The following is a 13,482-nucleotide window of genomic DNA, read 5'->3' as shown; positions in this document are numbered from 1 at the left end:
GTGTGTGTTGCTTGTGTGTGTGTTGCTTGTGTGTGTGTGCATGTGTGTGTGCCAGTACTGGAACTTGAACTCAGGGCCTAGGTGCTGTCCATAAGCTTTTGAGCTTAAAGCTGGCACTTGAGCCACAGCTGTACTTTTGGGTTTTCTGGGTTTTTGCTGGTTAATTGAGGAGTCTCACAGACTATAGAGCTGAGGCAGCTTGAGACCTTCAGGTGAAAGACATTTAAAGCAATCTTTAATAATTAGTGGGAAGCAGCTGAGGAAGACTTCCTTCAGAGGCCTGTAAGTCACTCGGTTGTACTCAGACCATCCCTGAAGACCCTGTTAAGATGGCCTTTGGAATATTGTTAGTTATAAAAGTTATAAAAGTTGGAAGCATGCTGAGTGTGGTGCTTTGTGGCTGTAATCCTACTCAGAAAGTTGAGATCTAGAAGATCAAGGTTCAAGGCCAGGCAAGGCAAAATATTTGTGAAACCCCTTCTCAACCAGTATCTGGACTGGATGCATGACATCTACCTGTCATCTCAGCTACACAGGAGTCCATGATAAGGAGGATCATAGTATCAGAGTAGCCTGGTCAAAAAAGTTCAGAAAAGTCCCTATCAGTGAAACAAGCTGGGCATATTAGCACACATCTGTCATTACAGGTATGTCAGAAAGACTAAAACAGGAGGACGCAGTTCAGGTAAAGCCAGGCAAAAAGTAAAACTGTATGTCAAAATAACCACAGCAAAAAGGGATTGAAGGAATGATTCGGCAGTAGAGTGCCTAGGTAGCATCTATGAAGCTCTGAGTTCAAACCCTAGTGCCACAAAAAAATCAGAAGCAAAAGTTAACTGTGAAAAAAATCATTATTACATCACCAAAAGCTAAGAGTGCAATGAAAACTGAGAAATCTAAGAGAGACAACATGAAAAGTAAAATATGGCTAAAATTATGAGACATTTAAAATATTGAAATAACAGGATTTTGCCAGTGTTTTAATATAGAGTATGAGGAAGGCAGACAGGTTATGACATTTGGAGTAGGATGGTGGGAATATGATAAAATGTAATAAGAAAAAAGGAAAAATATTGAGGTTGGAAAAGAATTTGATTCATTTCTGTTATGCTGAGATTGCACGCAACTGGGATATACTAGGATCTGAGTGAGAAGTTGGTTTTGCTACTGGGAATCTAAAAGAAATATGGATAGAAATTTTAGATTTTTAAATGTCCTCTTTATCTGATTCATGTAACTGTAACACCTCTGTGCATCACCTTTTTAATAACAACAAATGAACTTTTTTAAAAAACAGAAATTCTAGTTTTTCAATGCTGACTCATAAAGAATGACACAGATAAAGAAAGAGTTCTCCTAGACAAAAATCTGCACCATTATGTGTATCATGGTTGCCCTGTACATACCAGAAAAATGCTATGACATGAAATACATTTTTCAGATATATATCATCAAGGAGGTGTGTTCTGAATATAAGTTTTTCTGCCTGTGACATAAGAAATGGGAGTGAACTATATCAAGGGGACAATCTGCATTTTTATAACTGGACATGGCATTGTAGGAAACCTCTCTATTTTTCTGAAATATGTTTCCAGTTTCTGGGAAGGCACTGTGAAGAAATCTGTATATCTTATTCTTATCAATTTGGCTTTGACAAATATCATAATGCTCTTCTCCAAAGGGCTGCCAAAGACAATAGCAACTTTTGGCTTGAGAAACTTCCTAGATTCTAAGCACTGTAAGATGATTGTTTTTCTAGACAGGGTAGCTCATGGCCACTCAGTCTGTACCAGCATTCTCCTCACAGTGGTCCAGGCCATCACAGTCAGTCCCAGAGCCTCCAGGTGGAGGAGGCTTTAGCTGAAGTCTACATGGGACATCCTTCTCCTCTTGTTCTTCTTTTGGATTCTTAATTCATTGATAAGTATGAACTTACTTTATTTTATCAGAAATGTCTACATGAACACATCACAAGTCAGTAAAAATAACTATTGTTATTTCCTACCAGGGAGAAAGGAAATACAATGGATTTTTCTCATTCTCATCATGTTTTTTTCATCATTTTTTTTTTGCCCATCCCAAGGCTTGAACTAGTATCTGGGTGCTGTCCATGAGCTTTTATACGGAAAGCTAGTATTCTATCACATAAGCCAGAGCTTTACTTCTAGATGGTTTTGGCTTTTTTTTTTTAATCTTTGGTGCTTAATTGGAGATAAGAGTCTCCGAGATTTGCTTGCATTGGCTTGGTTTCAAACTGTGATCTTTAGATTTCAGTCTCTTGAGTAGCTAGGATTTCAGGCATGAACCACTGATGCCTAGTGAAAATTAGTTTTTATATTTTTATTGTAAAAATACTTTACAGAGGGGTTACAGTTACATGAGTAAAGTAATGAATATATTTCCTATTGAGCATTGTTACCTCCTCCTTTGTTTTCCCCCTACCATCCCTTCCCTCCTCACCTCCCCAACGCTTCCCCCCCATCCTCCCCACTTCCCAAGTTGTAAAGCTTATTTTCAACATATTGTCTTGTACATCTCATTGTTACAATAGGTCAACCTGTATCCGTATTTAAGAGTTTTGTTTTATTTCCCTTCCCCTCCCCAAGCTAGAGAAGTGTATATAAAAGATGCAGGACACTGAAATCAAATGCAGTGAAAACAGGTGTTATGCCTTGGGGGAAGAACATACAAAAGAAACAAAAAAAATCACACAGTACATTATAAATACATTAAAAACAATGACAAAAAGCTAAAACAATTTGTGTCCCTAACTTGGGGTTCATTTCACTTAGCATCATTTTATATTGTTATATGGACATAGCTTTTGACCTTTTCTTCTTGTCCTAAACATATACTAGTTATTGCAAATAAGGGAAACCACGGGACCTATTTTTTGGGCGGCCTGGCGTACTTCACTTAGTATAATTTTTTTCCAAGTCTTTCCATTTCCTAACAAATGGGGTGATGTCATTCTTTCTGATAGAGACATAGAATTCCATTCTTGATCCATTCATTTACTGAGGGGCATCTGAGTTGATTCCATATATTAGCTATGGTAAATAATGCTGCAATAAACATAGTCATGCTAGTAGCTTTAATATAGCCTTTTTTGTGATCATTTGGGTAAATTCCCAAAAGTGGGATTGCTGGCTCATAGGGGAGCTCTGTGTGGAGTCTTTTGTGGAACCTCCATACTGCTTCCCAAGCCTTTGCACTTAGGTATATTTTTTTCCAAGTATTAACTTCTGTGCCTTGATTGCTTATATACAAAAATCAAGGAACAAAATTATATTTATCTCAGGTTGGGATGTACCTCAATGGCAAAGTGCTTACCTAGCAAGTGCAATGTCCTGGGTTCGATGTACATAGTACCAAAAGAGAAAAGACCAAAAAATACAGTTTGAAAAACCCAAACAAATCTCAAAATGTCATTTTCATTTATGGCACAAATCTCAAAATGTCATTTCCATTTATGGCACAAGTGTTTTCAACCTCTTTTTTTTTATGCCAAGTTCACTTCTAAGTAAAGAGAATCAAGTCATATGAAAGTCAGAACACTGCACCAGGAACTTACTTCACAAGCCATCTCAGTGCTAGTCACACTTCCGGGAAATAATGCTATTCTCACTTCTAATCTCAGCCCTGGGTGTACGTATTTTGCCATTCCTTTCTGTCAGGGACAGAGTTCCTCTTTGACAGTAGCATGATTAGAAGATAGACTATTCTCGAGTATATTTGAACTACAAATGTCTGTTGCATTATGCAAGGTAAGTGGATTCATGCAACATGTGGGCTCACGTGTTTTTTTGTTTTTTGTTTTGTTTTGTTTTTGGTCCAACATGGGGCTTGAACTCTGGGCTTGGGCACCTTCCCTGGGTTCTTCAGCTAAGGCAAGCGCACTACAGCTTGAGCCACAGTGCCACTTCCGGTTTTCTAGTGGTTTATATTGGAGATAACAGTCTCATGGACGTTCCTGTCCGGGCTGCCTTTGAACAGAGATCCTCAGATCTCAGCCTCCTGAGTAGCTAGAATTACAGGCTTGAGCCACTGGCGCCCGGCTTTCACGTGGTTTTTGAGTACTACTTGTTCCTCATGAAGAAGGAATAAATAACCACTTATGGGAAACACCATGAACTTCTAATGGGCCTAGACAGAATAAGATGACTTTTGTCTCCTCCAAGTCTGTGTTTGCAGCTTGCTGAGAAATCACAGTCCTTGGTATTTATCATCATTTTATATTTGTGAGTTTAGAAAAGAACTTTAGGGGGGGGGGAAGCAGAAATGACTTATTCTGTGTCTCTGACTGTGATCCCCAAGCAGAGGACAGCTTGAAACTGTGACAGTCAAAACAGATCTAGGAAATGGGAAAGTCTAGATAAAGAGACTTGGCTAGTTGTTCACTTTCTCAACTCACTCTTCCTGTCACTATAATTAGACCCTAATTACACTAAGACAATAACTGAGCCAAACAATTGTAATAGTTGTGGAGGGAGAAGGAAAGTTTTACTTTAGTGATTAAGATTCTGCAGGGCTTCCTTCCTCTGACAAGCTGAAAACTGACTAGTGTGAAAATGGAAGCCTTCATGGTACTTAAAAACAACCAACAGCTCTACAAATCCAGAATTACCACTAACACCTGGAACCTTCTTCTTGCTAGAAGCACCAACCTAGGGTTTGTCAGTACCACAGATACCAATGTGAGTAGAGCTGATGTTTTACTTATATATAAAAGTAAGATACATTTATATATATATGAATGTGTGTGTGTGTGACCTTTGTAAGATTTATTTACAAGGATAATCTTAATTTCTTTTTTAGTATGTAAATTAATGAAAGGGTCTATAAACCAGAAGGACTCCGCTGTTCTAATAGCTCGGTATGTATAATTGAAGTATGAGTGGGATTCTTTTAGCAGATGTTATTGCAGAAATGCTTGAGCCTCTTTGTTCCTATGTTCAAGGTGAGTCTTTGTGTAAGATTTTCACTGTGTTCTTTAAAAAGTTAGATGATAGAAGAGCTTTGTGCTTGTTTTTAGATTCCAATTTCATCATCATTATGCTTGTCATAATTATTAGCTTTCATAAAACATGCTTACTTCACTTTTGTTACATTTCTGTATTTCAAAATAGACCATCAAGGGCTGGGAAGTTGGTTCAGTTGTAGAGTGCTTGCCTCACATACATGAGGCCTGGGTTCGATTCCTCAGCATCACATAAGCAGAAAAAGCCAGAAGTGGTGCTGTGGCTCAAGTGGTAAGGTGCTAGCCTTGTGCTAAAGAGCTGAGAAATAGCACCCAGGCCCAGAGTTCAGGCCCCACAACCATAAAAATAATAGACCATCATTTTTCTTTTATGCTGCCTATTTCCTATAAATCGGTATTTAATATGAATATATTCTTTCTACATATGTTATACATTTAAGATTATGTTTTGCTTCCTTAAATACATTGAGGCAATCTTTATTATCTGTATATTTCAGGGAGGAAACAGAGTTAAAAGCACTACCTGACATTCCTACAGTCATATAGCTACCTGGAGCCAAACCCAGATAAACACCTATATTCACAGTTCATGTTGCCAGGGATCTTTTGAACAGGGAAATGTAAATAAAACCTTTGATGTTTAATGAAGAAAGAGAGAGAGAAGTCTTGATAATTGCCTCCCAAGTATATTAAATATACACAAATCATGAGGATTGAGCCAATCATTCTGGCTTCCTTTACCTGGATATACTGTCCATAGTTTGAACAAATAGGAGACTGGAGATTTTTTTTGGGGGGAGGGGGTCCGTTCATGGGACTCTGGGCCTAGGCACTGTCCCTCAACTCTTCAGCTTAAGGCTAGTGCTTTTCCACTTGAGCCATGGTTTTTTTCTTTTTGCTTATATGGTGCTGGGGAATCGAATCCAGTTGGAGATATTCTCTTATTTTTTGGGGTGGAGGGATGGGTCCTGTCCTGGGGCCTGAACTCTGGGCCTGGGCTCTGTCCCTCAGCTCTTCAGCTCAAGGCTAGCACTCTACCACTTGAGCCACGGCTTTTTTTTTTTTTTTTGCTTATGCCGTGCTGGGGAATCAAACCCAGGGCTTCATGCATGCAAGGCATGCACTCTACCACTGAGCCACCTTCCCAGCCCCATGAAGCTGGAGATTTTCGATGTGAAGAAAAAGTATCTGGGCTGGGAATGTGGCTTACTGGTACAGTGCTTGCCTAACATGCATGAAGCCCTGGGTTCCATTCCTCAGTACCAAATAAACAAAAAAAGCCGGAAGTGGCACTATGGCTCAAGTGGCAGAGTGCTAGCCTTGAGCAAAAAAGAAGCTCAAGGACAGAGTGTCCAGGCCTTGAGTTCAAGAAAAAGTATCCTATCCAGGCCTAAAATCTGAATATCAGAAACTTAGAGTTAACAATCACAATAGAACTAATACTAATTATGTTAAAAAAAAACAACCTCACAGGTAAAGTAAGCTGTTAATTAAACAGAAATTATTGTTTTTCACAAGGTCATATAGCAGTGGTCAAATGCCATCATGATTCCTGTTTGTATGACCTCAGTTCACAGTAATGATGCCCAATTTACTTTCCTACAAGAGACTATTGTAGATTATTAAATTCCTTTTTTCTCATGACAGCTGATACCAAATCCTCTTCCTCTAATCCATTTTGATAATTATCAACACATACAAACTGATGAAAGTTATTTTAGTCATCTGAGGTCACTGAAAGGAACTTAAACATCTTGAAACACTTTTAGGTTTCTAAGGTTCCAGAAGTGGCACTGTTGCTCAAGTGGCAGAGTGCTGGCCTTGAGCTGAAGAGCTCAGGCCCAGAGTTCAAGCTCCAAAACTGACAAAAAGAAAAAAGAAAAAGAAAAGAAAAAAGAAACCAGGGAAACCAGGGAAGTGTGGAGCCTTCTTTTTTTTTTTTTTGTCAGACATGGGGCCTGAACTCTGGGCCCTGGGCACCGTCCCTTAACTCTTCAGCTCAAGGTTAGTACTTGAGCCATAGTGCTGCTTTTGGCTTTTTCTGCTTATGTGGTGCTGAGGAATCAAACCCAAGGTCTCATGCATGTAAGGCAAGCACTCTACCACTGAGCTACCTTCCCAGCCCAGTGTAGAGCCTTTTGATAGGCCTTCTAATGCCAAATAAAATTCTAAGGTTCCTGAAGAGCACTTCCTTGGCTGCAGCCAGTTGACCATATAAACTTTTCAGATAAAGTACTTGATCCTGGATGTCTTTGATTCATTATGTTTAAAGTTTAACTTGACATTTAAAACATAAAAATAAAACAAAATCAATGAACATTTGCAATTGGACTTTTGTATCCAATTAACTTACCAAAAAAAGCAAGAAATGGCATTTTGGTTCAAAGTGGTAGAGCACTAGCTTGAAGCAAAAGGTTCAAGGACAGTGTCCAGGTCCTCAGTTCAAGCCCTAGGAGTCAGCTCATCTCATTAAAAAAATAAAATAAAATAATTTAAAAAAAAAACCTGTTGCCAGGATTGTGGTTTGAAACCAGCCTGAACAGGAAAGTCTATAAGACTGGTATCTCTAGTTAACCACCAAAAAGCTTTTGGGAGTGGAACCGTGGCTCAAGTGATAGAGTGCTAGCCTTCAGCACAAAAGCTCAGGGACAGTGTGTAGGCCCTGAGTTCAAGCCCCAAGACCAACATACACACACACACACACACACACACACACACACACACACACACACACACACACACACACATATCTCTGAAAATATTAATATATCAGCCTCAAAAACATAAAAGCTGAATCTTAGAGTCTCATATTCATCAAAATGTGATAAAGAACTGGAAGCTGATGGCTCATGCCTGTAATCCAAGTTACTCAAGAGGTTGAGATCTAAGGATTAGGATTCCAGCCCTGGAAGAGCAAGTCCAGATATTCTTATCTCCAATTATTGGCAAAGGACCTGAAGTGGAAGTGTGGTTAAAGTAATAGAGTGCCAGCCTTAAATAAGAAGCTAAGAAAGAGGATGCTGGTCCTAACTTCAATACTGGCATTTTAAAAAAAGAAAGTGAGAGATAGGGCTGGGAATGTGTCTTAGTGGTAGAGTGTTTGCCTAGCATGCATGAAAAAAGCCAGAAATGGTGCTGTGACTCAAGTAGTTGAGTGCTAGCCTTAAGCAAAAGAATCTCAGGGACAGTGCTCAGGCCCAGGGTTTAAGCCCCAGGACTGGTTTTTTTTTAAAAAGTGAGATAGAGTGGAATATTGAGCAAAATAAAGTTGTACAAATTAAAATGTATATAAATTTTAAATGTGGAAGAAGTTTTAGCAACAGGATTATATATGTTTATCCAAGTTATATATGGAGAAAAAACCAGGTTAAGCATGGAGTGTACACTTGGGGAATTTGGTGATATGAACATGACACAATAAAAATTTTTAAAAAAGAAGAAATTATGATGGAAAATAATTGGGGTTCAATACAGCCATGTTGAGATTGAACTTAGATGGGATATATAATGTATAATGATGTGAACACTAGATTGGTTTTACTAATATGAGGGAAGAATTTTAATTTTAATTTTTGCCCCGTAGGCATCCTGTGGTACAAAAAGTACCACAGGAAAAGAAACGAGCTCTATGTACTCTGCATACACACACACACACACACACACACACACACACACACACACACACACATCATGAGTGCTAAAAGCATATCATGAAAGTGTTATAGTGTAAAATACTTTGAAGATATGAAAATGATCATCACTGATGCATTCTTTTAAAAGGATTGGATCTGCCTATGAAGTAATAAATGGTTTTGAAGCCACTTAAGGCACTGCCTTTCATCCTTCTAACAGGACTTGGGATTATAGGAAACATCTCTGTATTTGTGAATTATATGTGCAGTTTATGGGGAGGAACTAAGAAGAAATCTATACAATTGATTCTCATCCATGTGGTTCTCACAAATATCATAATACTTCTTTCCAAAGGATTGCTATGGACAATAGCAGCTTTGGGGTTGAGATCTTTTCTAGGTGTTATGGGCTGTAGAATTTTCGTTTATCTGGGGAGGGTGTCTCGGGGTCTGTCCATCTGCACCAGCAGTCTCCTCACACTGGTCCAGGCCAGCACCATCAGCCCCAGAGGTTCTGTGTGGAGGAGGCTCAAGCCAAGGTCTGCATGGCACATCCTTCTCTTGTTGCTCTTCTTTTGGATACTCAATTCTTTCATCAGCATGAACTTGTTAAATTCCATTGGAAATACCAGCTTAGTCAATTCTCAATTTGGTGGTAGTGAGTTCTATTGTTATACTATGCTAGGAAGTCAGAAAATCAACAGCATTTTCCTCACTTTCTTGGTTATGAGAGATGCTGTGTCCCAGAGTACTATGGGTGGGGCCAGTGTCTACATGATATTTCTTCTCTACAAGCATCACCAGTGTGTTCTATACCTTCAAAACTCCCAGTTTGTCTACAAAACTCCTCCTGAAATAAAAGCTGTTCAAAGTGTTCTTCTTCTGATGCTTTCTTTTATTTTATTTTATTTGATAGATTTAGTGATTTCTTTATATTTAACTATCTCCTTCGAACATATTTCCATACTAATAAATGTTCGAGAATTTCTGACCCTTGGTTATGCAATTTTCAGTCCATTTGTTCTGATTCACAGAGATGGACATCTGGCTGAATGGTGCCAAGTTCAGTGCAGAGATTTTAAACACTGAGAATATCTGAGTTTCATTCATCCTTTATCTAGTCTGTAAAAACTTTTCCATTGTGTTATTCAGGTTAACATATAATCTTTTATTTTCTCAGGGGGCAATCTTATTACCTGCTTGTCTGAGCTGATTCAGAGCTTATATAGGTATCTAGAGTGAAATAGAAATCTTATTCTCTGCAATTTTCATGAAGTGGCTTTACTGTTAGTATTTCTGAGCCTAGGCTTTTATGGCCACTGTTCCAGTAATAGGGAAGAAGACAACAAATTACTCATGTATCACCTTAAAAAACTTTCTTCCCCAGATATCAACTTTCTGTGAGCCAGAAGAGACTATGGGCCAGATTATAAGAAGGAGTGATTTTTATTTTTAGTCTTTGTGGCAGGAGATAATGTAATTTGATAAAGTGAAAACATATTTCTAGGTTAAGATTCCTTTTTATTGTTGTTCTGCCAGTTGTGGGGCTTGAAATCGGGGTCTGAGTGCTGTCCCTAAGGCAGGCGTAACTATGCTCTAAAGGAAATGGACTCATTACCTTGCTCATGTACTTGTAACCTCTCCGTATCTTTACAATAAAACATATACATTTAATTTTCTAAAAAGAGTCTCAAATGTGGCTAGGAAGGTGGCTCCGTGGTAGAGTTTGCCTTCTATGCATGAGGCCCTGGGATCGATTCCTCAGCACAACATAAGCAAAAAGAAAAAAAAGCCGGAAATGGCGTTGTGGCTCAAGTGGTAGAGTGCTAGCCTTGAGCTGGAGAGCTGAGGGACAGCGCTCAGGCTAGAGTTCAGGCCCCATGACTGGACCAAAAAAAACCCAAAGAGTCTCAAAGATTTCTTGCCCATGCCAGTTTTGAACTGAGAGCCACAGCTCTCAGCCTCCCCTAGTAGCTAAGATTACAAGCATGAGCCATCCACACCTGGCATAGATTAAGATTCCTTTTTTAGGATGGGAAGGGATGGGAAGGGGAAACAAAGGAGGAGGCTACAATGCTTGATAAGAAATGTACTCAGTATTGTAACCCCTCTGTACAGTATTTTCACAATAAAAAAAAGATTCCTTTTTATTGCACCTAGAATAGTGCTATACACAGAATGAGTTATTGGGGTTTGTTTATTGTTTTTACTGTAAACTGGTAAATAACGTGTTTAGATTGAAACAATTAGTTTAAATTTGTTTCTGACAACATTTGATGGAAACATGTACAAAAAAAGACATTTGTTGAATTAAAGCATTTTTTATATTATAGAAAAATTAGAGATAAATGCAAGACCAATGGGAATTCAAACTGGAGTGTAATATGTTTAATTTGATGTTAAATAACTGAGGAAACTCTGAGAAGTAAAAAATAACTGTACTTTTTACATAAAATATAAATGAACACACAGTAGACAAAGCTTTAGGGCTGGTAAGGTGTCTCAATGGTAGAGAGCAATCCCACTCCTGGGCATTCACTCAAAGGACCACAAACAAGACCACACTAAAGTTACCAGCACAACTATGTTCATTGAAGCATTATTTACCACAGCTAAGATATGGAAATCAACCCAGATTCCCCTCAGTAGATAAATGGATTAAGAAAATGTGAGATATGTGTGTGTGTGTGTGTGTGTGTGTGTGTGTGTATACACCCCCCCCCACACACATACACAATGGAATTCTATGCTTCTATCAGAAAACATTCATAAGGAAATGGAAAGTTGAAAAAAAATCATATTAAGTGAAGTAAGCCAGACCCAAAGAAACATAGGCTCCATGGATTCCCTCATTTGTAGAAATTAGTATACACCTAGCATAGGTCTAACAGAGGATCACAATAGAACATAGCTATTTATATCATCATATAAAATAATACTAATCAAACCAAACTCCAAGATATGGAAACAAGAGGGCTTTTTGTTGTTTTTTTCTTGTTGTTGTTGCTTTAGTATACTGTTCGCAGTTATTTTTTTTTCTTTCATATTCCCTTCTTCTTTATTCCTTGTGGTCACTTTTTGCTTTGTTTTGTTTTGTTTTGTGGTCCGGTCGTGGGGCCAGAACTCTGGGCCTGGGTGCTGTCCCTCAACTCTTCAGCTCAAGGCTAGTGCTCTACCACTTAAGCCACAGTGCCACTTCTGGCTTTTTTCTTTTTACTTATGTGGTGCTGAGGAATCGAACCCAGTGCCTCATGCATGCAAGGCAAGCGCTCTACCACTGAGCCACCTTCCCAGCCCTGTGGTCACTTTTTTATTTTGGTAACCTTTGTCTTTCATATAAATTTATCTGATCTGGGAAGAGGAGGGGAATTACAGAAACAGCTGGACAATGAGTGAACCAATGCAATAGAGGTACTCACTAGATACTATGTTGGAAAGAAACTTTACAACATGGAGGGGAAGAGGGTTGGGAAAGAAGGGGGAAGGAAAGAAAGCGGGGGGAGGTAGGAATGAGGGAAGGGATAACACTGTTCAAAAGAAAGATATTCATTATCTTACTTACATAATTGTAACCTCTCTGTTTACCACCTTTACAATAAAAAATAATTAAATAAATATACATGAACACATGTAAGTGCATATGCATGTGCACATCACATTCATCTGCATGTGTGTACAAGTGCTGCACATATGTATGTATGCATTTGTGTATTTGTGCACAGAAATATATTTTAGGGGAAAACAAAGGAGGAGACAACAATACTTGATAAGAAATCTACTCATTATCTTGCTCATGTAACTGTAACAATTTTGTACAGTATTTTCCCAATAAACCACATTAAAAAAGAAACATATTTTTAAATATATACTGCACAACATATATTTGTGTGTATCGTACCCACATATATGTGCCATTATAAGTATATATTGATATGTGTATGCAAATATATAGGTACAGATAAAATATATGCATATTTCTTTTTTATTGTGAAAATACTTTACAGAGGGGTTACAATTACATGGGCAAGAAAATGAGTACATTTCTTATCAAGTATTGTAGCCTCCTCCTTTGTTTCCCCTTCCCATCCCTTCCCATCCTCCCCCAGCAACCCCACCCAATCCTCCCTGCTCCTTCCCCTACTGCCCCACCTCTCGCACCAAAGTTGTGAAGTTCGTTTTTGACATAACGACTTGTACATCTCATTGTTACAATGCTCCTGGATTGGAAAGATCAACATCGTGAAAATAGCAATACTTACCAAGGCTATCTACAAATTCCATGCAATACATATCAAAATTCCAACCTCATTCTTCAAGGAAATAGAAGAGGCAATCCAAAAATTCATATGGAACAATACAAGACCCCGAATAGCAAAAACGATCCTCAACAGAAAGAACACTGCTGGAGGAATATATACATATTTCTATGTAACATGTATACATTTTATACATATATATTTATATAAGTATATGAATGCATTTGTGTCTACAAAGAATTTTCAAAGCATATAATCTAATAAAATTGCAAAAGGAAAGAACCCTATTGTATCAGAAAATTTTATTATTTTACATAATTATTTAACCTTTCAATTTGCATTTACTCTTACTTATATCATTTTCCAAATACTAACTGCCTCTGAACCTTGATTGCCTTATTGAAGTCAAGGGTCAAAACATATTTATCTCAAAATGCCATTTTCATGTATGGCATAATTATGCTATAATTCTTTTCTATGCAAAGTTCATTCATAGATAAGAAAATATCTTCACATAAAAAAAACAATATCAGACTGCTGACTAGGAAGGAGACTGCCTCAGAGCCAGCCAAGCACTGCTCACACTTTTAGAAAATGGTGCTGTTCCTACTTC

General features: G+C 38.2%; 1 protein-coding gene across 1 annotated transcript; it reads left to right on the top strand.

Moving 5' to 3' along the window:
* Positions 1-8,787: 8,787 nt before the first annotated feature.
* LOC105999994 (vomeronasal type-1 receptor 2-like) lies at positions 8,788-9,702 on the top strand. The gene has a single exon (XM_013035178.1). The coding sequence runs from the start codon at positions 8,788-8,790 to the stop codon at positions 9,700-9,702; it is 915 nt and encodes a 304-aa protein (XP_012890632.1).
* Positions 9,703-13,482: the final 3,780 nt, after the last annotated feature.

This window comes from Dipodomys ordii, unplaced genomic scaffold, assembly GCF_000151885.1.
Source record: "Dipodomys ordii isolate 6190 unplaced genomic scaffold, Dord_2.0 Scaffold206, whole genome shotgun sequence".
In the NCBI taxonomy this organism is placed as follows: Eukaryota; Metazoa; Chordata; class Mammalia; order Rodentia; family Heteromyidae; genus Dipodomys; species Dipodomys ordii.
The sequence above is the reverse complement of the archived record's forward strand: the minus strand, read 5'-3'. Positions and strand labels throughout refer to the sequence as shown.